At 40.2% G+C, this 23675-nt stretch overlaps 1 protein-coding gene across 2 annotated transcripts; it reads left to right on the forward strand.

Moving 5' to 3' along the window:
• Window positions 1–52: 52 nt before the first annotated feature.
• WEE1 (WEE1 G2 checkpoint kinase) lies at window positions 53–14311 on the forward strand. 2 transcript variants are annotated; one of them, XM_068556025.1, is made up of 11 exons: window positions 53–730; window positions 2205–2410; window positions 2866–2929; window positions 3285–3457; window positions 3946–4067; window positions 7855–8001; window positions 10453–10548; window positions 10642–10727; window positions 11851–12021; window positions 12114–12259; window positions 13034–14311. In XM_068556025.1, exons 1-11 carry the CDS (start codon window positions 155–157, stop codon window positions 13185–13187), a joined length of 1941 nt encoding a protein of 646 aa, XP_068412126.1. In that variant the 5' UTR covers window positions 53–154; the 3' UTR covers window positions 13188–14311. The 2 variants fall into 2 exon arrangements, with proteins under 2 accessions (XP_068412126.1, XP_068412128.1); XM_068556027.1 differs by lacking the exon at window positions 53–730 and adding an exon at window positions 1336–1398 and having other exon boundaries at window positions 13034–14307.
• The last annotated feature ends 9364 nt before the right edge of the window (window positions 14312–23675 follow it).

A 23675-nucleotide genomic window follows, 5' to 3' on the forward strand; every position in this document is an offset into this window, starting at 1 on the left:
CCGCCCCGAGCGTCCCGGAGGCGCCGCGCAGGCCCGCCGCCGCGGCCACCGGGCGCGCCCAGTCGCACGTGGCGGACCCGCCCCCTGGGCAGGCCGTGCCCTGGACTCCGCGGGCCCAGGTTCTCCGGTCCTCCGCCCCAGCCCCGTGGGCGCGATGAGCTTCCTGAGCCGGCAGCAGCCGCCGCCGCCCCTCCGCGCCGGGGCCTCCTGCACCTTGCGGCAGAAGCTGATCTTCTCGCCCAGCAGCGACTGTGAGGAGGAGGAGGAGGAAGAGGAGGAGGAAGGCAGCGGCCACAGCACCGGGGAGGACTCGGCCTTTCAGGAGCCTGACTCGCCGCTGCCGCCCGCGCGGAGCCCCACAGAGCCCGGGCCCGAGCGCCGCCGCTCGCCCGGCCCGGCCCCCGGCAGCCCCGGGGAGCTGGAGGAGGACATGCTGCTGCGGGGCGCCTGCCCGGGCGCGGACGCGGCGGGCGGCGGGGCCGAGGGCGACTCGTGGGAGGAGGAGGGCTTCGGCTCCTCGTCGCCGGTCAAGTCGCCTGCGGCCGCTTACTTTCTGGGCAGCTCGTTCTCGCCTGTGCGCTGCGGCGGCCCGGGGGATGCGTCCCCGCGGGGCTGCGGGGAGCGCGGGGCTGGCGAGGGCCCCTGCTCGCCGCTGCCGGACCACCCGGGCACCCCGCCCCACAAGACCTTCCGCAAGCTGCGGCTCTTCGACACGCCGCACACCCCCAAGGTGAGAGGACGCAGCTGCCGGGGCGCCCCGAGCCCGCGCCGGCCCAGCCTTTTAAAAAGGCAGTGGCGCCGGGAGCCGAGCGCGGCGCTGCCCGGGTTCGGTTACATAACCGCCGGGCCGCACCCGCGCTCGCTCTCCTGCGCCGCAACAAAAAAGTTGGCAGCCCCTCTTTTGGGCCCTGCCCAGAAGTTGTCCGTTAAGATTATGTAACTGAACAATGGGCCTCGTCTGTAACTTCTTCATCTTTCAAAGGGGCTGATCGGCGCCGTCCAGGTGGCTGACGATTTGACGCCCGCCCAGTCGGGGCCGCCCCGAGCGTGGCAGCCGGGAGTGTGGCACCGATAACGTGGTTTGGAATGATGCTCGAGTGGTCCTGGCCCGGCCACCTGACACTCCCGAGCGCCGCAGCCATCTGGTGCCTTTTAAACGCAGAGATCGGTCCTGTAATTTGGGCGGCGCACGCAGGAGTTCGGTTAAGAAAAAAAAAAAATTCATGCGCTTATCGTTTCGTATCAGGTGGCCTTATGGGGGAAAGTTTGAGATACGGAGGGAGACTGCGCTTCGACTTGGGAGAAAAGGCTGGCCTTCAAGCATTTACAGTCTTAAAAAGATTCGTAAATAACTCAGGGGTAGCGTTTAAGCCTCTTTCCGGACAGAATATTTATTGGGTAAGCGTTTGTTTACAGCATTGGGTTTGCAATTCCCAAGTTTGGTCAGCCTGAGTGTCAGGATTAGGAACGTCCAACTGTTAAAAACCAGCATTGGTGTTGTTGCCTGGATCCTCAGGCTTTCATATACCGTTGATAAGGTATCTTAAAGAAGTAGGTGTTCAGCACCTGTTTGCTGAATGGCTAGTGAGTAAGCCGATGACCACTTCTAGAACTTTAGAAGTAACAGAAGATTTTAAAACGGACACTTCCCGAAATTAAGACAGGTGCCGCATTTATAAGATTAATGCAGGAAATGCACGTTTTTAAGTGAGTCAGTTTCAGTACCGTTACTAGTCATAAACCTCAGGAGGATGTGTGCTTTTGTGCTCTACTGTTTGCTAGCTGACTTGCCCACGGCAAGATCCCTCTGGAAGTGAGGGGAGGAGTCCTACGGAGGAGGCTTTCAAACCCTACTTGCATGGGGGGAGGGGAGCTTTTATAGGGCTCCCTGACTGCTTTCCATTTTTAGATGGATTGAAAGGTTTTGTTAACTTTTATCCTCTAGAATGAACTTAATTTTAGTCTGCATTCATATTCTTTTTGGGGTTAGAGACCTTATTTTACTTGGCCTTTTCAGAAAAGGTGGTTAGTATCCAGCTTCAGGCTCCTAAGTTAACCACTGTTTATTTTGCTTGAAAGATAACAAAGGCTTGTGTGTTGCTTTGACCTACACATTCAGCCTCGTGAAAGCCTTGTTGAAAGTTAGGTTGAGAAGGCCGGCTATAGCACTTGGATCCTAAGCATTTGTTTTTTCCCCCTCCTAGAGTTTGCTCTCCAAAGCTCGAGGAATCGATTCCAGTTCTGTTAAACTCCGAGGTGGTTCTCTATTCATGGATACAGAAAAGTCAGGAAAAAGGGAATTTGACATACGGCAGACACCTCAAGTGAATATTAATCCTTTTACTCCAGATTCTGTGTTACTTCATTCCTCAGGACAGTGTCGTAGAAGAAAGAGAACATACTGGAATGAGTAAGTTATTTATTATTCAACAGTTTGGTTCCTCAACCACCCAAGATTGGTTTGGTATACTTATTAAAATTTAGTTTCAACTGAATGACATGGAAGTTTATGCACTGAGAATTTTCTCCATTACTAGCAATTCTCAGTAATCACCTGTGGAAAAGAGTGGTGTGGGAAAGGAAGGAATAAAAAGCCTAGATAGTAGGAAATCTGCTGTGAAAATGAGACAGGCAGAGAAGGTTGATTTACAAAGGCTTTAATTTTGATATGTGTGGTGGTGGTGGTGTATTTAAGCAAGAACAATATTTCCATCAGTTGAGCTGTATCTTGTCATTACACAATTAAATGCTTTTCTGTTTTCATTCATTAAATTTTCATTTTGTTATATACCTGTTAGATAAAGTTTTGGATCTCTAGTTGATGTATCTGTCAGATATGTTGATGGAAAAAATAATATTTTTCAGTTCCTGTGGTGAAGACATGGAAGCCAGTGATTATGAGTTTGAAGATGAAACAAGACCTGCTAAAGTAAATAGCTTTTGATTTTCTTTTTATTGTTTTTGAAATTTGATTTTCTACATCTTAACAAGCTATCACATATACATGTTAAATAAGCCACATATGCAAGCTACCATATATGCATGTTAAAACATAAGATATAATTTTTAGGGAGGAGTCAAGATGGAGGATGCGGAATTTGTCACTCCTCACAAGTTCATCAAAAACACATCTACAAATGGAACAATTCCCACAAGCACCTGCAAAACATAAGATATAATTTTTAAATTTCACACATAGTGCTATCACCATAGTGAAAAAATCATTTTCATACCTTTGTATTTTATATATATATATATATATATGGATACACTTTTTATTACAGAGAATTACAATTACTGAAAGCAATATGAAGTCACGGTATACAACAGAATTTCATGAGCTAGAGAAGATTGGCTCTGGAGAATTCGGTTCTGTGTTTAAATGTGTGAAGAGGCTGGATGGATGCATTTATGCCATAAAGCGATCAAAAAAGCCATTGGCTGGCTCTGTTGATGAGTATGTATTAAAGATTTTGTCTTCTGCTCTTTTGTTCAGTATGATGTTACAAATGTTAAGGTTTTAGGTGGTCAATCATTGAATTTAATTAATTCTTTAACGTTTGAGAAGTTGTAATGATTTAATCAGATCCATTTCATTTTTTTGCCATTAGTTCTTACTGGACTTGGTAGAATAATATAAGGGGTCTGATCTTGGAGCCTAACTTAAATTTCTTATTTCTAGTAGCATCCATGAATTCATAGTAAAGTGGAGTTTCATCTTTTCTGAATCCTAGGGCCAGCAAGCTTCCTTCTTTCTAACATTCTTTAATGGAAGTCTTTGGAAAAATCTGGTACAGAGTTTTAACTCCCTCTCTTTCAAGCAAGTTGTCATTCAGCATAATGATAGATCCAGAAGTCAAGATTCTTTTATGAACTTTCAGATAAATTAACCAGTACAGGCTTGAATAAAAATGATTTACCATTCTCTTAATCTCAAACTTTTAGGCAGAACGCTTTGAGAGAAGTATATGCTCATGCAGTGCTTGGACAACATTCTCATGTAGTTCGATATTTCTCTGCATGGGCAGAAGATGATCATATGCTTATACAGAATGAATATTGTAACGGTGAGTAATACAACGGTTCCCCTGTAAACTCAAGAAAATGAACACCAAGGAGATACTTCTTTTTATCTAAAGTCTTGCTCTAATTCTGTATATCTTTTATCTCTTGTAAATTCAAAGATCAGAAGCCTGATCTTTGAATTTCAACATGAATTTCAAGTGCAAGTAATTCTTACGTGGAAGTTAATATTGAAAACCTTGTTCTTGCTACCTGGATAGTAGAACCGTGCGTGTTATTTGTGTGCCTTTTACTAAAATTAAACTGATTTTCTTGAGAGGACAGCAGCCTTGCCATATATATTTTGGTATCCCTAGCACTTAGCATAGTGTGTGGGGGGGATATAGTAGTTAATAATCCAGGCTCCCTGCATCTAGCCTTCCCTTTCCATTTCATTTTATGTGCTGCTAAAACTGATATTGGTTACTCATAAAATGACAGTGACTCTCCATTGATATAAATTTAGCCATTTGTTGAATCTTGCTTCCCCTTCCATCTATCCAACCTAGTTTACCACTAGAATCCACTGAGATGTTTCTGTAAAGTAAGAGTTATGCTCTTTTAGTTCCCTAGTTGTGCCTCTCTCCTTCCTTCCCCCCCTAAAACAAGCATTTATAGAGGTTTAACTTTGGACCTTTGTATAGCTTTGAATTTCAGCAGGTCCTTCAGCAATCAACGTGTGTCCTTCCTTTTTATTAAAGCTTTACCAGAGTCCCGGCCTCACTTCTGATTCTTACAGACAGCTGTTATTAAATACCTAAATCTTTATATATGATGGATTTTTATTTCTGTGTACCTTCGGTGAATATTAGAGAATTTAGAATTTAATGAACAGTCAAGTAGCAAAGATTATTTTTGATGATTCTCATTTTTTCTTAAGACCAGCCATTTCATAGCTTGTGAATAAATAAGTGGTATAGGTAGTAGATTCAGGTTTTCTGTATTTGAAAACAATGAACAAACAGAAGTAAAAGACTCATTTCTCATACCTGACTTCTCATTGAGTTGTCATTTTAATCTCCACCCTTGAAAGAATAAGTGCTCAGTATACAGCATTGCTGCTGTTTCGTTTCACACATCTCTTGAAATGTTTCTCTTCATACCATCAAAACATTTATGAAGCTATCGCCCATGGCCTTGTGTTTCTTTTTTTTTTTTAAGGGTAATTCGTTTTTTGTTTTAAACTTTGGGTTTATTTATTTATTTATGGCTGTGTTGGGTCTTCGTTTCTGTGCGAGGGCTTTCTCTAGTTGCGGCAAGTGGGGGCCACTCTTCATCGCGGTGCGCGGGCCTCTCACTATCGCGGCCTCTCTTGTTGCGGAGCACAGGCTCCAGATGCTCAGGCTCAGTAATTGTGGCTCATGGGCCTAGTTGCTCTGCGGCATGTGGGATCTTCCCAGACTAGGGCTCGAACCCATGTCCCCTGCATTGGCAGGCAGATTCTCAACCACTGCGCCACCAGGGAAGCCCTGGCCTTGTGTTTCTTAACCTCCATTTTTTAGTAACTGCATTTAATAATAGTACAACTTTACCGTAATACCTTCTCCCCTCCATGTTTGCTAGACGCCATCTCCTTTTAGTTTCTTTCTCCCTCTCACCTTGTTGGATGTGGCTGGCTGTCTTAAGTATTTCAGCCACAGTCCAGATGCATGGTTGTGTCATTCAGATGATTTTGAGAAAACTCTTGGGCCTGGGAGTTGGGAGGGAATGAGCCATCTTGCTAACCCTCTCAGATTACAGAGACCTTGTCCTGTAATAAAGTTAGATTATAAAATAATCTTTTGAAATAGCTTATTATTTTGGAGCATTGTAAAACACTTAAGGAATATGGATCTTTAAAAAACAAATAGACCTCTGTAAAGTAGGACTGCCTCTTTGTATGGTTGTTTATTTTGCTTAGATGAAAGACAGTGAGGCTATCTAGATACATTTGTGAGCTCTTCTTTTGTTTCCCTTTTCCACCAGTATCTCCACATAAACCCTTGAATGTCCTAATAGGCCTGGTCTTTAGATCCTTTCCTACAGTTTCACAGGGAAGGATTCTGTTATCATTCATTTGTTGTGTTGATTAACTGATATCCTTTATCTTAACTGAATTTCCTTGTTGTCTCAAAAGTAGTTTGCATTTTGAGCCTTTTTTCTTGGTTTGGTGATAGACTGAATTTCTACTCTTGATAAACAGGTGTAGAAAAATGTTGATCGATAGGGGAAGAGAACCTGAAATATCAGATCAGTGGTTTGCTTTTCTTACCTCTTGCCCTTTCAGCAACAAGATAGAAGGAACTGGCCTAGCTATAGTTGCTAGACCTACTAAAAAGCAGCCATGTTATTTCTTGGTAAACTTGATCTAGGACTCCAAGCTCACCTGTCTGACAGGCTTCTTGACCTGCTCCCTCCTGGAGCCCTCTTCCTGCAGTTCAAGATTTGTTCAAGTTAAGTTCAGAAAACATACTTAATCCTAAGCTCTCCAGGTGTGTGATTTATTTATTTTTTTTAAACACATTTGACGTTTTGTTATTCAGTCTTGTTCAAATTATAGGACCTCCTTTTCTGAGTAGTATATCATTGACCTAGATTTTATTACCTTGGTTCTGATTTTATTATTCCCAACTAAGCTTTAAACAGAAGTGGTTTATTTATTTATTTATTTATTACAATAACTCCTCGTTTCCTCTGAGACAGAGTATAAACAAAGTTTTTAAGTATAAACTTAAAGTTTTTTAAAGTATAAACAAATTAGCTAATTGGTTTGACTGATTCTATAAAAGCAGGCTATGTTCTTATTCATCGTAAGGGTAGTATAAATTAAAACGATACTAAGATACTGTTTTTTACTTACAAAATTTTTAGACTCTGTTGTTAAATGTGTGGGAAAACAGGTATTCTCACACATTAAACATGGTAGTATGAATTGGCACAGCCTTCTCTAAGGGGTACTCTGTGTGTGTGTGTTATTGCCCCAGATTTATCTTCCAAATCGCCAGATTTACATAAGCTTATGCTAGCAGAATTTAAGTATTAGCCATTTTGAAATCAGAAACTGAGTGTACTGTTATTTTATGTGAGCTTTCAGAGGCAATCAGATCTTGGCACTGATGGTGTGAATACCAACCCTAAGCTCTTTTGCAGGATTAACAGAAATGGCCCTCTCAGCTACAGAAATTTATTCTATATGTAATAAAACACTGTCTCCCACGCACACTATGCATGTGTATATTACATTGTACATACCCTTTGACCCAGCAGTTTGTTTGTAGGATATATACTAAATATGTGTGAAATGACCAATGTACGAAGTTATTCCTGAGACCACAGTATGTAGTATTAAAGGCTTGGAAATTATTTCTAAATGTCCATCAATTAGGGGATTGGTTAGTGCATTACCATTCAATTATACAGTGGAATTCTGTAGACACAAGAAAGAAAGGGGTAGTTTTGTATATTGGTAGAGAATGATCTTCAAGATAATGAAAATATGTTATCGCTTGTGTAAAAAGGAGTTGAAAAGAATACATAAGAAACTGATAACATTGATTTACTCTGGGAAAGAGAACCAGGTGCATTGCTGAAGTATGTATTCATTAAGACAGAGACTTTACATTGTACTTTGTACCCATGTGAGTGTATTACCTACTGAAAGAATAAATAAAATTTTGATTTCACAAACAGGTTGAAGAGAATAGGTCCTATATAAAATGTCACTTTCTTGGTTGCGTGTGGTCATACAGTAAAGGTGGAAGAAAAATAATAGTTCAGGAAGAAGAAAATTCTAATTTTTCTTGTGTTTGTTAGGTGGAAGTTTAGCTGATGCCATAAGTGAAAACTACAGAAGCATGAGTTACTTTACAGAAGCAGAGTTGAAGGATCTCCTTTTGCAAGTTGGCCGGGGCTTGAGGTATATTCATTCAATGTCTTTGGTTCACATGGATATAAAGCCTAGTAAGTATTATAGATCCTCTGACCTGTGTTCTTTAGGGTTATAGTGAATAATTGACTTCATTAAAATAATATGGGAACATAAACATCTTACTATGTTTTTTCATTGTTAGTTTTAAAAGATTTTTGACCCACTTATTAGTATTGTTTTATTTCCCATCACCTCTTCCCTTGTTATCCCAAATTTGAAATAACAAACTCATTTTTACTAAAAGCTGAAAAAAAATGTGCTGCATCTTATGGGAACCACATAGTCTCGGAGTGGGACTCTGGGGAGACTAAAAGAACCTGTGTTTAAAGCCCGTCTCTTGTACTAGGCTATAGATCCATAATTTTAAATTAATGCTGGTGCCACTAACATGGTTATTAGAATAAAATGAGAAATGTGAAAACGTTTTGAAAACATAGGTGCTACAAACCTGGAGGTATTTCTAGTCTGTAAAAGAAATAATAAAATTGTCACTGTATGACCCAGAAAACAAAATGACAGATGTATTGTGATTATAACTGTATTTAAAATGTTGTAGATAAATAAGCACTGGAGAGTTTAGGAACATAGTGGTTTTATTTTTTTTCTCTTTACTGTTAGATCATTTTCAGCTAAAAAAATTGATTTTTATATATAACTGGCTCTAGTAGATCGACCATACTATGGCTCAGAACAACCTCATAGTATTCTTTCAAAGGCTTATGAGGTTTCAAACTAAAGGAGCAGTGGTACGAATCAAGGTGTAGGCCTACATAATTTTAGGTTAAACTGAAACAAAATTGTATTTTACAGAAGTAGTAATTAGTACATTGTAGAATATTTTAAAATATAGACAAGCTGGACTAAAAAAAAAAATTAAATCCCCATTCTTCTATTAATCTTTGGAACTACAATTATAATGTCAGTGCTGCTAACAGGGTTATTAGAATAAACTGAGCTGTGAAGATGCTTTGAAAACTTACATGCTGTACAAACATGGTGGTATTTCTAGCCTGTAAAATGCCATCAAAATGTTACTGTTTTATTCAGAAAACAAAATGGTACATGCGTTTAGATTATCTTGCATTAAAAAATGTATGCAAGTGAATCCTACACTAACATTTTAGTGCAAATCCCTCTCATTTTATCAAAAATAACATCATAATGTACATACTGTTTTATAACTTTTTTTTAAAGACAACTGTCTCTACCTTTCCATTTCAGTAAATTTTTATCTCATCTAGTAGCCAGATCATATTAAAATTTTTCCTAGTTGACCAAAGTCCTTAACAGTTGATTCGTCCAAACTAGTATCCATTTCAGGACCATGCAATACACCAGGTTAAATCCATTTTTCTTTTTTAGGTTTTACCCTTCCCCTACTTAAATAATAATAATAATACAGACCTTGTCTTGCAAGATATCCTTTCTTCTGGGTTTGACTGGTTGCTTCCTAGCTTATTCCTTTCTCTATCCTATAAATTAGAAGTTATAACTAAAAGGTTGATGGATTTAAGTTAAACATTGTAGGCTAGGTGTTTTTAAGTTGAATTTAATGAGATGGTTTTCTTTTTTCTTTTTTAATCTATGGAAATATGTGTGATTCATGGGAATTTAAATCATTTTGCACAACTTAATTATATGAAGTATGTGAAGAATTTTTGTACATTAACTTACTAAAATGTTTATTTTCAAAAAGGAAAAACTATACTTGAACTGATGGCAGTTAATGTGGATCAGTAAGGTTTGCCCATACTCACTCATAGCTTGTATTAAATGTCAGACAAACATAGTGGATGCTTATATTACAAGTACAAAAGTTGAAAATATTAAGGTGTGTGAAGTTTTAAATTTACAAATACCACCATAAAATAAGTTGTCCTGTAAATAAAGCAAAATTGGAAAGATGACTCTAGTGAATGTAACATTTATAAATTCTATACTATATTGATAAAACTACTAAAATAAAATCTGCCACTAAAACTTATGTTAATCATGAGCTTACCTGAATTAGAAAAAAAAAAATATGTGTACAGCAGAAATAGTGAACCACAGAACCTCATTGGGATGTAGATGCTGTATGGTCAGCCAAACTCAATAGCTACATGACTTATTCTTTTCACACCAGCCTTGTAGCATTAGATTAAAATTTGTTCTTTGGCAGCATCACAAATTAGTATGTTAATTGCCTTTTGTATTATTTCTGAATAATTAAAACTGCTGAAGACCAGTGTGTAGGTGACAAGGGTCTAATGCAGTGGTTTCCAAGTGTTCAAGGACCAGTGCTAGGCCAGAAAATATATTCCTAGAAAATATAGTCCCAGTTCTTGTCCCCTGAGATTTTCATTCTCACTGGGTTTGGGGTAGAACACATAAGAATCTATATATTTAAAAGCTTTCTGGTTGATTCTGTTATATGACTTGTTTGTGAACTTTGGTTTAACTGTTAACTGTTAGTATGGCTTACCTAAATAACTGTTTGACAGGTAATATTTTCATATCTCGAACTTCAATCCCAAATGCTGCCTCTGAAGAAGGAGATGAAGACGACTGGGTGTCCAACAAAGTTATGTTTAAAATAGGTAAGAAAGAAAAATAACCAGATTATTTCCTCAAAATAAAGAGGGAGAGGCTGGTTTGTTTTAATTCTTGACTATTTTTTTCAATACTTCTAGGTGACCTTGGGCATGTAACAAGGATCTCTAGTCCACAAGTTGAAGAGGGTGATAGCCGTTTTCTTGCAAATGAAGTTTTGCAGGAGGTAGTTTTTCTCCTTTAAGCCATTTGCCTTGTAACACTTACCAGTTGCTAGAAAACTATAAATGCAGATGTATTGAAATTTTAAGTTAATAACTGGTAGAAAGGTAATACAAAATAGAAAGTGTAAACTGTTAGCTGTGGATGTATTTAATCTAGCGAAAGTCAGTAAAGGCAAATATTCAACAGTGGTGGAGTTGCAGTAAAAGAGAAATTTCCATACACTACTGGTGGAACTTTAAAATGGCATTGCCTTTTTGGGGATCAGAGTGTTAGTATTGGGACTTCCCTGGCAATCCAGTGGTTAAGACTTTGCCTTCCAATGCAGGGGGTGCGGGTCAATCCCTTGTCGAGGAGATAAGATCCCACATGCCTCGCGGCAAAACGTAAAACAGGAGCAATATTGTAACAAATTCAGTAAAGACTTTAAAAATTGTCCACATCAAAAAAATCTTTAAAAAAAAAAATGTTAGTATCTTTCAACATTTTAAAATCACAAACTCTTTGACCCAGAATTTCCATTTCTAGGAGTCTCTCCTTCAGAGATAGTCATATACAAGTAAATTGAGAACGATGTAAATATGTATTTAGCAATAAGGGAATGATTAAGTAAATTATGGCACATAGTTAATAGTGCTATTTCAAAAAGAGTGTTGCAAAATATTTCTTGATAAGAGTTTTGAATGAAAATAGAACAAGTAGAACAAATGAAGTGTATGATTCCATTGTTCTTTTTATATGTATATTTGTGTTTTATATGTATATGCATATTTCTGACTTGTTGATGTATGTATGTTTTGTATTTTCATATGAATGCCCCTAGGGGGATAGGAGTTTCTTCTGAGAGTTGAGTTGGGCTAGTGATAAAGAAGAGGCCTTTTAGAAATGCCTAAATACTTTTAGAAATGTATTTACTTTCCCACCCCAGAGTGTATATTATTTTATCATTAAAAAAAATAATAATCTCCCCAAATTTAGCTTGTTCTCTGAATAGTTCCTAAACTTAAGTGTGGCATTGGACATTTTAATTTCGTTTATTTCGCACCCAAATCATCATTGAGGTGTAATCTTACTTTATTTTGGCCATTTTTATATTCCCTTAAGTTTTTTTTTTTTTAATTTTACAGAACTATACTCATCTACCAAAAGCGGATATTTTTGCCCTTGCCCTCACAGTGGTATGTGCTGCTGGTGCTGAGCCTCTTCCCAGAAATGGAGACCAATGGCATGAAATCAGACAGGGTAGATTACCTCGGATTCCACAAGTGCTTTCCCAAGAATTTACAGAGTTGCTAAAAGTGAGCATTTTATATATGAGGCACTTTATTGACATGATTCAATATTTTATTAAATTGCATGTCTTTACATTAATTTTACTTCTCTTTTTAAGGTTATGATTCATCCAGATCCAGAGAGAAGACCTTCAGCAATGGCACTGGTAAAGCATTCAGTATTGCTGTCTGCTTCTAGGAAGAGTGCAGAACAATTACGAATAGAACTGAATGCTGAAAAGTTCAAAAATTCACTTTTGCAGAAGTAAGTGATGGGGTTTTTGTTTGTTTTGTTTTTACTTTCTCATTTTTATTCTCAAATTTTAATGAGAGATGATTTAGGCTTTCCATCAGTGAAGAATATAGTGGCTTGGCATGTTATATGGTTAAAGTTTGGGGATTTCTGCTTTACATTGGTATTTGACCTATAAATTTGTGTTGTTTCTAAACTTTGAAATTATGGACTTAAAAATTTTTTAAACTTGCATATATTTGCAGTGGTGATAATCCCCAAGCCCCAAACTATCACAAAAACTAAAATGAGCAGGTATCAGTTTTTTCCCTCCAAACTCTCAACCATAAACTAACGTTTTCCTTGAAACGTTCTATTCTACTTATTTTTATGAAAGAATGAAATAAATGTCGATTAGGTTAGTAGATGATTCTCATATTTGCTCTGAATGACCTTTGACATTTTTGAAAACTGGTTGGAATGATCATTCTAATTCATTTGCTTTATTGCTGCCGTTTTGATTCTAACCTAATAAAACTGACTTGAAATATTTAAAGGTTCCTTTGCCATTAGTTTGATAGCCATCATAGTTCATATAAAGAGGAAGTAGAATTTTCCTTTTGTCTGTGTTATGTAAAGAGATTTTCACAATATTGTATTTTTTCTTTCCTCAATTGCATCTTAGAGTAATGATGTCATGCAAAGATCTCCCAACTGATCATGTAGTTTGTATTTGGCCTCTTAGGATCCCTTCCTAGGATTAATACAGTAGGTGAAAAGTCTTGTTTCCTGTTTTTACGTTCTTAGAGAACTCAAGAAAGCCCAGATGGCAAAAGCTGCGGCTGAGGAAAGAGCACTCTTCACTGACCGGATGGCCACCAGGTCCACCACCCAGAGTAATAGAACATCTCGACTTATTGGAAAGAAAATGAACCGCTCTGTCAGCCTTACCATATACTGAACTACTCATTTCCCACCCCCCAAAAAAAACTGTGACAAGAGGAAGCTAGGTTGAAATCACTGCTAGAATTCAGTTTGCAATTACTTTCTCAGTCGGTGTCAGTAGTTTTACTGAAATATCTTTTAGGACTTTTATTTGTGAATTACAGTTAAAAGCTGTATTTTGACCAGTGCTATATCAGGCTTTTGTCTAGTTTTACCAGTCTGTCTTCTGTAGGATGTCAGTCACTGTTGGATGTTACACCAGCCTTTCCAGGGTTAACCACTGTGGTGGTGTGCTGCTTATAGTTAGCTGTTGCATTGTAATAAAAGGTATCTGTCCCTGTAGTGACTTGTAAAAAAGGACTCAAGGGCTTTATTACATACCTATTCTCCCTTTGAAAAGGGAAATGCTAAGAGACTCAGTACTCCTCAGCCTTCAATGTACCTGTGTGTCAATCTTATATTTCTTTTTTAAAATTGTGAATTATACTTGTATATCCAACTGGGAGCACTTTGTAGGCATTGCATGAACCATGGAATGATAATTCTGTGGAAGTATTGCCTTGTGAATTTGCTGCTATTTTAGTTTTGTCTTTGCTGTAAAATTGTAGCATTAAACAATCATCGTTGTTAATAGGCTTTCTTTTTAAAACAATTATGTGAAATATATAGCTGCTCTTGATGAAAAGCAGCTATTTGCCTTTTTTTTTCTTTGAACTTTGAAGCTAGTGCATTGGAGAAATGCACCTTCCCCCCCCCCCTTTGGAATGCTGTATTAATGTAGTATAATTATTACTGGTTTTGTACTTTTTCCTGATAATGCCCTTCCCTGACTCTTTTTAAAAAATGTTTCCTCCCTCCACCCACATTTTGTACTTGATTATATTGTTAGTCTGTTTTTTAAATGTTTTGCCTGGTTTCTCTTCAATATTTGTGTATATAAACTAATCTTGGTGATACTGTACATAGCTATTTGAAATGCCAGAATGACTTCTGACTGTCCCAAGCGTATCACAAAATATGTTTTATGTGTGATTAGCCATTTGACTAATAATACTGGCTAACAGTTGTTGCAAAAAAATAGAATTTGTCTGTTGTTTGTTTTCCTATTTTGGTTTAAAACATGTTTGCACTAGTCTGTTTGACTTGTGTTTTATTAACATTGATTGGCATATTAAAAGTCACTCTGAGCTTACCTTAATTGTCTAAATCTTTATGATGCCTGTTTTCTACTATTTTATCTCCATTATCACTACATTTTAAAATGTAGAGTATAATGTATATGAAATACTAAAAGCAGAGGGCACATTTTTGACAGAATATGAAACACTGATTATTTAATGATGAGCTTTAGTCTACATTAGTTACATTTTGAGATTTAACAAAAATTTACCCATCAACCCTCAATGTTTTTTGTCATAAATAATATCTTTACATCACATTGCATATTATGCATTTGATCTGCTAGAAATGTATAATGTGGTTTAAAATAGCTTTAGATTATTAAGTGAATATAATGGATAGGACTTATAACATTAATTTGAACTGAGTCACAGAAGAGAGTTTTGAAGTGGGGAGGGTTTTATCTCACTAAACTGGGCTGGATTTTAGAATTGAGAGTGCAAATTTAAGTGATTAACAGTGCTAATTCTATGTGACATCTTTTTCTGCCGTAGATTAGAACCAGAGAGTAAGCAGTGAAGGCCTTTTAGCAGGTAAAAATGAACATTGCAAGATCCTTGGGCTTTTTGATCATGGGTACATCGTTTCTCTTGATTAGGGTCTATTTCTGCTATAAACATTTCTAACAAGCTTGATTATTTTAGCTTTTAAGCCCATGGCACGTTAAAAAGTACAATTTAGAGGCACGAGAGGAGTTGGTGCAGATAAATTAGATATAAAAGCTGACAGGTGTGGAAGACAGAAAAACTTAAAGCTGCATAGGCTGGAGCAGGTAATACATTTCAGCCACTGAGGACAAAGCTATAAGAAATATAATAATTGGTGTTTGTGAGCATCACTCAGTCATTAAGGTGCATTTTTCTAGTGCACTAGCTTCAAAGAAAAAAATCAGGTGTGTTTTTCATCAAGATTTGCAGTAAGTTTTTCACATTGTTTAAGAGTAGTAGATTGAGTAGGAAAAAAATCTGATTTTCAAAGGAAATTCTTAGGCTCTCTGAAAGCTGATATGAGAGTTGGGCTCATATTCAGTACAGTATACTTAGGTTAAGTGCCTTTTATATACTAACTGGTAGACCAAAGAAATAGGTCCACTAGGGACTCGGGATAGAATAGAGGAGATTCATGTAAACACAAAATGACAATAAAATGTAAGTGCTATGTTGGAGGGATGGCTCAAAGGACAATTTATGTACCTATACCTTGGGAAGATGCTGGTGGCAGGTTAGAGAATGGATTGTGGGAATTAGGTTTAGATTGGCTTCAAAGCCATTGTACTAAATCAGTGTAAAAGTAAGGATGGCCTGAACTAGGAGGTCTATGCATGGAAACAAGGGGATAGGATTTCATTAGATGGGAACACTGCACATGGAACAGGTTTTGTTTGTTTTTATAATGGAATGAGAACTTGTTAGATTTCATTAGATGGGAACACTGCACATTGAACAGGTTTTGTTTGTTTTTATAATGGAATAAGAACTTGTTAGCATAAGGTCAGAATTGGAGAATCAGCTGCAAGTGCTAATATGGAAGCACTGAAGAATTTCCCAGAAACATTCATTAAAATGCAGAGGCCTGTTATTGTTTGAGACAGCTATTTAACACTGATAAAATTACTTTTTTGGAAAGCTAACTTCAGTGTGGAAGAAAATTTTAAAATATTGATTATGCAGTTGAGTAGGAGGAATCCCATACTGCAGTTGACTACAAATTGAAACTGTTGCCTTACCTTTATCTTGCCAAGAATTCAAGGCAGTCCCCTTTAATTAATGAACTAATGTCTTTTGAAGACCGGATTCTTAAGCTTTGATTTTTTTACTCTGTTCCAGAGGGCAAGAAATGGTATTTAAAAAATTGGTAACAGCTGGGTTTGGGTAATGCTTTAGGCTGTCTCCTAATTCTTAAGCAGCAGCATTCTGACATTAGTTTTTCTTCCTCCCCAGTTCATATCCACAAAGCGTCTCACTGACTTTAGCCAACAGATCAAAGTTGTTGCATCCTTACGGTATTTTTATTTGTGAAATTATTAAAGGCCAGTTAAAGCAATCAACAAAGAGGATGGATCAAAAGAAATTTTGGCAGTGTTTTGGATATCGTGAAAATCATAACTGAAGCTTGGAACTAGGAATTTGGAGGAAACTGCCTAGTATTTTGAAGGCATTTGTGTAACTGTAAAAAGCATCACTGAAACTGATTGACATTGTGGAGTGAGTGGATCTAGACATTTCTCCTGCAAACCTTGTTGTACTGTTAGACATTTCTCAAGCTCAGCAAAGTAGATTTTTATATAAATGCAAGAGTAAGACATCATTGAAACTGTCCCTCTCCCAGCATTTAACTTTCAAAAACTTTGAGAGGCTTTCATCTGAACGTCATTAAACTTTTTTTTTCTTTGTGGCAGATGACCCTAATTTTCAATGCAGTTTAAAGGTCTCTGGAGTAAGGGAAAATATCTGTGTATGCTCTAGGAAGAGTTACCAGGAAAAGATGGCATGTTCTGTCCAAACTTCGTTAAACTAAGAGCCTAAGAAACCTCAGCCAGCCCAGCCCATGAAGAAAAATGCCTCAAAGGAACATTTATACTATAGTTCATATTGTTTAGTTTTATATGGTTAATAAATATTTTGAAGAGCATTTCTTTGTTTTGAGTTTTGACATTCTTGAGGTATGAAATGAGTTTCTAGGCCTGGAATTCCAGTTTATGGCTACCAATCCATTACACCAATGGGAAATGCAGGTTCAGTGTACAATGACTCTATTTAGGTTGATTATCTAGGAGAGGAGTTACCTTTCCACAGATTAGCATGTGGAGGCTCAGGTGAGTTCAGTAAATTAGGAACTCAATTTGGTAAGTAGGAGAACCAGAATTTCAACTCAGATCTCATAGCAAAGAATCATGCTTTTTCCAGACGCATGAAAGTTGAGGGCAACACTAATTAAAGGGCAGAGTGAGGCAGCAAAGGAGAACAGGAAGGAACAGTATGAAAATTAGGAAAACTGGGAAGACTCTGGTATCAGGGAGACGGAGAGAAGTTTGAAGGAGAAACTGGTTAACTGACTGTTTGCAGAAAAGATTAAGAAATGACTCAAAGCTCCATGAATGCATCTGAAGTTCACTAGATCTTTGGCAAGCAGTGTCAGTGGAGGGGGAACAAAAGACAGATTACAGTGAGTTGGGTGTAAATGGGAGATGGGCAAGTTGAGATAGCAAGTATAAATTATTTTTAAGAAACATGGCTGAAAAAGCAGGGCAAGGGAGGAGAAGGCCATACAGCTAGAGAGGAATCTTTGGGTCTTATGCTATCATTTATTGATCACCTATTATGTGCTAAATGTTTTCCGTACATAATGTCATTAATCCTTATAAGAATTCTACACAAAAATCCCCATTTTACACATGATATTTAGAGTGGTAAAACAAATTTTCCAGATGATATAGGTACAAAGATTCAGTGTTCAAACCTAAAGTGTTTGGCTGAACTACTAGCCCAATTCATAGCAAGTCCTTTGAGCCTGCAGCAGAGGAAGAATGAGTGTGGATGAGACAAGTTTGGAAGTGTTTGGGGGAATGCAGGAAATGGGGGAGGGAATCCAGTCTGAGGCCTCTTATCGAATCCCGTGAACTGAAAGTGCCTGTGCACAGATGCACACACATGCAAGGAATGCCGCCCTACCCCACTGCATTCTTTCCTTCTAAATGAGAGAAATACATAGAGAGTATACTATATAACCATTTAAAGCAAAGTTTCAAGGAATTTTTATGACTTAGGGAAATGTTTGAGTTATAATGTTAAAGTGAAAAAAAAAATCAGGAAGCAAAATTGTATAAGAGATTTTTTTTTTAAAGCATTAAAAGAATAGAGGCCTAACAATGTCATTTGAGCGGTGAGATTGTGGGATATTTCCCACTCTTTTCTCCTTTATGAACCTTCTATATTTTAAACAATGAGCCTTTATTTTGTAATCAGAAAAAATACACTTTAAAAATGTTTGAAGTTATTAGCATGTGCAGTCAGTACAAATTGGGCAAGTCAGCCAGCTTGCAGAGACTTGTCCAGTGATCACACCTGCGGGCCCTAAAATTTCTGGTAATGAGACGACTCCCTTGAATCCAGGGGCACCTATGTGATCTGGGCTGGGTCAAATGGAGTTTTTCCTGGAACCCTGAAGTTTCTCCAATTGTTATTAATATATAGGCAAAGATGGGAAAGCCAGACTTTCCACTGCTTGGAAAAAGCCTATTGCAGGAGGAGAGAATGAACCAGCACAGAACCAGAACTGAGAAATGAGAAGAGCAAGATCTGACAGTGTCATCAGACCCTGACGCCAGTCTTAGTCTGGTTCCATTACTGTATTTATTCCTCTTTTTGTCCTAAGCTATACTGAGGTGAGTTTCTGTTGCTTATAATTAAAAGAGCTTGAGTGGTGCAACATATTTCTCTAAACTTGCAGCCATGAATTAAATATTCTAGGCGTTGTATGACTGAGAAATGTATGCCAAAGATTCTAGGGTTCCTGATAAATCCCTTTGTCAAGGCTCCTGCTGGGTCAAGACTCGTGTGTGACGGCAGCAGACTCCGCAGCATACCCCCCTGGCCGGCCTCATTTTTTCTGGTTACATGTGGTTATAGCATCAATTTTCTAGTGGTTCTTTTCTGTGAAGCACCACCACGCACAGCAGTTCCAGAAAGAATTCTGCTGATAGACTTAACCCCTGCTGAACAGGATTAGAAAACACACAGTTTTATTAACAGCTAAAGAGACTTACCCAGCCTGGTGATTTAGACAATAATTAGACTGTGCAGTCTGTTTTCCTGTCTGCCATTCACTATTGCTATGAGGTCAAAGATGCTTTTTTTTTTCCTTGGCTGTGCTGTGCGGCATGCAGGATCGCAGTTACCCGACCAGGGATTGAACCCGTGCACCCTGCATTGGGAGCACAGAGCCTTAACCACTGGACCACCAGGGAAGTCCCAAAGATGCTATTTTTGAATGAAGGACCTGGAGATAAAAACCAGCGAGGAGTCTTAAATTTGTATTTGACATATAAATTTGGGAAAGGATGGTATTTATGCCTCTTCATTCAGAGAGGTGGAGGGAATATTGAAGTTGGAGAAGGAAGAGGACCTAGTTCCCAAACAGATTCCTGGGTCCAGCTTTTTTTTTTTTTTTTGGCCGCACAGCGAAGCTTGCGGGATCTTAGTTCCCCCACCAGGGACTGAACCCGGGCCACGGCAGTAAAAATGGAGAGTCCTAACCCCTGGACTGCCAGGAAATTCCCTCCTGGCTCCAACATTGAATGGACTGAAGTACAGAGTAGAATCGCACCCAGTTTTACTTTGTCGATTACATTCTTTGGTTCATTTTTTCAATCAACGTGTATTTTGAGGACCTGCACTGTGCTGGGGGTTACTAACTAGTGCTAGGCACTGAGATACAAATACAAACAAGGTAATCCCCCACCCTCTCCATTGCACTCAGTTATGTGGAGGTGTTAGAAACATCTAACTATATATACAGTAAAATAAGTGCATTTTTAAAAAACTTTTTAAAAAAATGTATTTTATTTATTTATTTTTGGCTGCATTGGGTCTTCATTGCTGCGTGTGGGCTTTCTCTAGTTGCGGCGAGCTGGGGCTACTCTTCGTTGTGGTGCGCGGGATTCTCATTGTGGTGTCTTCTCTTGTTGCAGAGCACGTGCTCTAGGCTCACCGGCTTCAGTAGTTGTGGCACATGGGCTCAGTAGTTATGGCTTGCGGGCTCTAGAGCGCAGGCTCAGTAGTTGTGGCGCACGGGCTTAGTTGCTCCACGGCATGTGGGATCTTCCCGGGCCAGGGCTCGAACCCATGTCCCCTGCATTGGCAGGCGGATTCTTAACCATTGCACCACCAGGGAAGCCCAATAAGTGCTTTTTTAGGGCATGCATAGGCCACTGTGGGGACAAAATGATAAGCAATTAATCCAGTGGAGAGAGGGGTGAATGTTGCTGCTCCCAGGAGAGGTGACATTTCATGTAGGTCTGGAAAGATGAGTAAGAGCGTGCCAAGTGGATAAAGTATCAACAGAAGGGTTTCTTAGGTAGAGGGATTAGCGTAAACAGGGCGCAGAGGCATGGAGCTGTGTGGGGTATTGGGATGGGAAGGATGTACTGTGCGTTAGAGGAGAGGAAGTGAGCTAGTGTTGCCCAATTGTACTGGGAACCCAGATTCACTTTGTGAGGTTTATGTTTTCCATTTCTGGGTTTCAATTCTGTGATAAACTGCTGAGAAATATGGATTTCTGTTTATTCTTGTTCAGAGAAGAGTTGAAAATAATGATGAATGAACAAATGAAAGAAAAATATATAATAGGTCCTAGGCCTTGTCAGTCAAGGAAAATGACTCTGGGAGGAAAAGGAGAGAAGAGCTTCGATCACCATTGCAACTTTGGCCTCTTCCAAGCCCCCTCTTCTGGCAAGAGCCCAGAGTCCGCTCCTACCGCAACACTGGTCCTGCTGTCTGCTCCGTTAGCAGGCCATTTGCAGGCACTGCTCCTCCTGTTCCCTGTACCATCCTCCTGCCTCCAGTGTTCCCGGTACTGCCTCCTCTGTGCCCAGGCCCCTGTGCCTGAGCCTTGGGCATAGCCATTCCCCTGCCCCTTCCTAGCCCCTGGTCCCTGAATGCCGAGCAGCCAGCCCCAGCAGAGACAGGAGTTGGGGCAGGTGGAGGGCAGGGCTGTGCTTTGGAGCTAAGCATCCCTTCGCCTTTGGCAGGGGTCGCTGCTTCTCTTCCTTTCTTATTCCTTGGCCGCTGCTGTTGAGCCCCCGGGGTGTTGCTGTTATGATCTTGGCTGGAGTGCTTGCCAAGCAGGCTGGGGCAGAAGGTTCTATGTAAAGGCTGAAATTAAAGGGGGAAAGATCCTAACCAATGTAGCTAGAAGGTGAGTAAGAGCTAAATCTTAGAGAACTACGAGGGCCTGTGTAGAAAACCAAATTAAACTGCAAGCCAGAGGCAGAAGTTTTGGATCCTGGCTTGGATCAGGCTGGCACAACCCCCATCTACTGCTTCATTGGTTGTCAGTCGTGTGTCACACTGGCTCCACAAGCTCACCCACACTGGCTCGCACATCTGGAGCCCAGAGAATCCCTGGCTTCACCCAGGAGAGAACCAGACCCACCTGGGGAGTCTGCGACACGAGTGCTCCTCCCCCTCCCCCTTTCCTCCGCACTTGGTCTGGGAAGGAAATTCTTCCTCAACCACCAGGCTCCTTCTGTGAAACTGGAGCACATGCAGATTTACATCTGTTTGCATTTTCCCTTGGCAGGGAGGCAACTTCAAGTCTCTCCGTTTGGGCATAATAAAAAGAGAGAGCAACTCAGAGATAAGACGGTGTGAGGGAGGGAAATACAGAGGGCAGCTTGTGAAGACACTTTCGGGCAGCTTGGGACAGATGAGAGGGGCTGATGCCTTAGAAGTACAGCAGAGGGAGAGCAGCTGACAGAGCAAGGAGAGAGGGTTCAGCCATGTTCCCATGTGCTCTAACCCTTGAACTTAGCATGGGCAATGTGTTAAGGCTATTTGACTGTGTTTTGGGTAAAGATTGAAAAACACTTACTTAACAGTGATGTAGCAATCCTTGCTAGGGGTGAATGCCTGTATTCTAATTATAGTATTGTAATTGTAATGTTCTAATACTTCCTTCTGCCCTGGGAAGTGTTCTTATTACATGGGGTGGGTGCCCAGTGAGTGGGTCCGTGCTTTGGGACTCTGTCTCCTTGGCTCACTTGACTCAAGAGGGCTCTCAGATCTCTTCACAGCCCAGCCATCGGTGGTACTGTTACAAGACCAAACTTGGGTCTGCTTGCCCTCCGCGCAGCAAAGCCAATCTACTGACACTGAGTCGTGGTGAAGGAAAGTCTGGCGTTCATTGCAGGTGCTAAGCAAGGAGAAAGGGGCCACTCATGCTCAGAAGTCCTAAACTCCTGGATGGCTTTTGGGGAAGGGTTTTCAAAGTCAGAATGCGGGAGGGGGTTTTGGGGTGTGTGATCAGCTTGTGTACATCCTTCGGATTTGTTGGTAGCGAGGTAACAGGGTGGTACTTCAGGAGTCAACATCATCAACTTTCTGGGTCCAACTGGTCTGGGGGCAATGTGCTGGTGGTCAGCAGGCAGTCAACTTCCTCCACCTGCTGGGGTTTTTAGTATCTGCAGAACAACTTAAGAATGTGCGTCAGACTTATCCTTACCTTTGAAACAGAACTGGGGGTCCTTGTGACTGATTTATTGTTTAAGTTATGGCTACTCTCCTGCTTGACTGCCCTATCTTTGTTTCTGCATTCTTTACTTCCCCAAACATTAACTGCTGGGACCTATTCTTTGTTCCACAAGGAGGGCCTAGGAGGTCACAGTGTATTTCCATAGCCTCTTTTCCCGATCAAAAATCAGCGGGAACACAGAGGGGCCTGAGAGAGACTAAGCCCCTACATGGTCCTGCAGGGTTTCAGTATGGGGGTCAGTCCCCACCCTGAGCCAGGCCAGAGTCCCTTCTCAGAGACTAAGCCAATTCCTCTCTGCAGGGGCAGGTGGGATGTGAGAGGCCAGGGAGCTATTGGCACTCAGCCTCACTGAGGAGCCTGGTCTGTAGTGGGAAAAGTTGAAGCCAGCATGCAGAGAGAACCCCAGATATTGAATCCTTGGTTCCAGTTATACCTGACCGAGGCCCAAACTCAGGGTTTCCCTCCCATTCCTCTAGTTTGGTTGCTATTGAAACAATCATTTATCCTTCCAGTAAGCCCCACGCCCCTGTTTTTCTTTCTCAAAGTAGTTAGCTAGTTTTTGGTTTCTTTTTTCTTTTTTTTTTAAAATTAATTAATTAATTATTTTTTAAAATTTTTGGCTGTGTTGGGTCTTTGTTTCTGTGCAAGGGCTTTCTCTAGTTGTGGCGAGCGGGGGCCGCTCTTCATCGCGGTGCGTGGGCCTCTCACTGTCCCGGCCTCTCTTGTTGCGGAGCACACGCTCCAGACGCACAGGCTCAGTAGTTGTGGCTCACGGCCTAGTTGCTCCACGACATGTGGGATCTTCCCAGACCAGGGCTCGAACCCATGTCCCCTGCATTGGCAGGCAGATTCTCAACCACTGCGCCACCAGGGAAGCCCTAGCTTTACATGTGACCCATCCTCTTCTCATAGAAAGCTGAATATCTGCAATAAAGCAAAACTCATTTTTAACCATGCAGACAAATGCACTGTATCTGCTCACCTAGACCCTGCTCTGTACTGCATGACTCATGTCAACTGCCAACCCAAGATGAGCAACTGGCCAAGGCACCGTATTTCCCCCTGAAATCATCCG

This window comes from Eschrichtius robustus, chromosome 11 (assembly GCF_028021215.1).
Source record: "Eschrichtius robustus isolate mEscRob2 chromosome 11, mEscRob2.pri, whole genome shotgun sequence".
Classification (NCBI taxonomy): domain Eukaryota; kingdom Metazoa; phylum Chordata; class Mammalia; order Artiodactyla; family Eschrichtiidae; genus Eschrichtius; species Eschrichtius robustus.

Bases quoted from the DNA above. Each gene is read 5' to 3' on its own strand.
- WEE1 (XM_068556025.1), top strand. From the start codon at position 155: ATGAGCTTCCTGAGCCGGCAGCAGCCGCCGCCGCCCCTCCGCGCCGGG. The intron at 3,458-3,945 runs GTATGTATTAAA...TCAAACTTTTAG, and splicing joins TTGGCTGGCTCTGTTGATGA to GCAGAACGCTTTGAGAGAAG. The intron at 12,260-13,033 runs GTAAGTGATGGG...TTACGTTCTTAG, and splicing joins AAAAATTCACTTTTGCAGAA to AGAACTCAAGAAAGCCCAGA.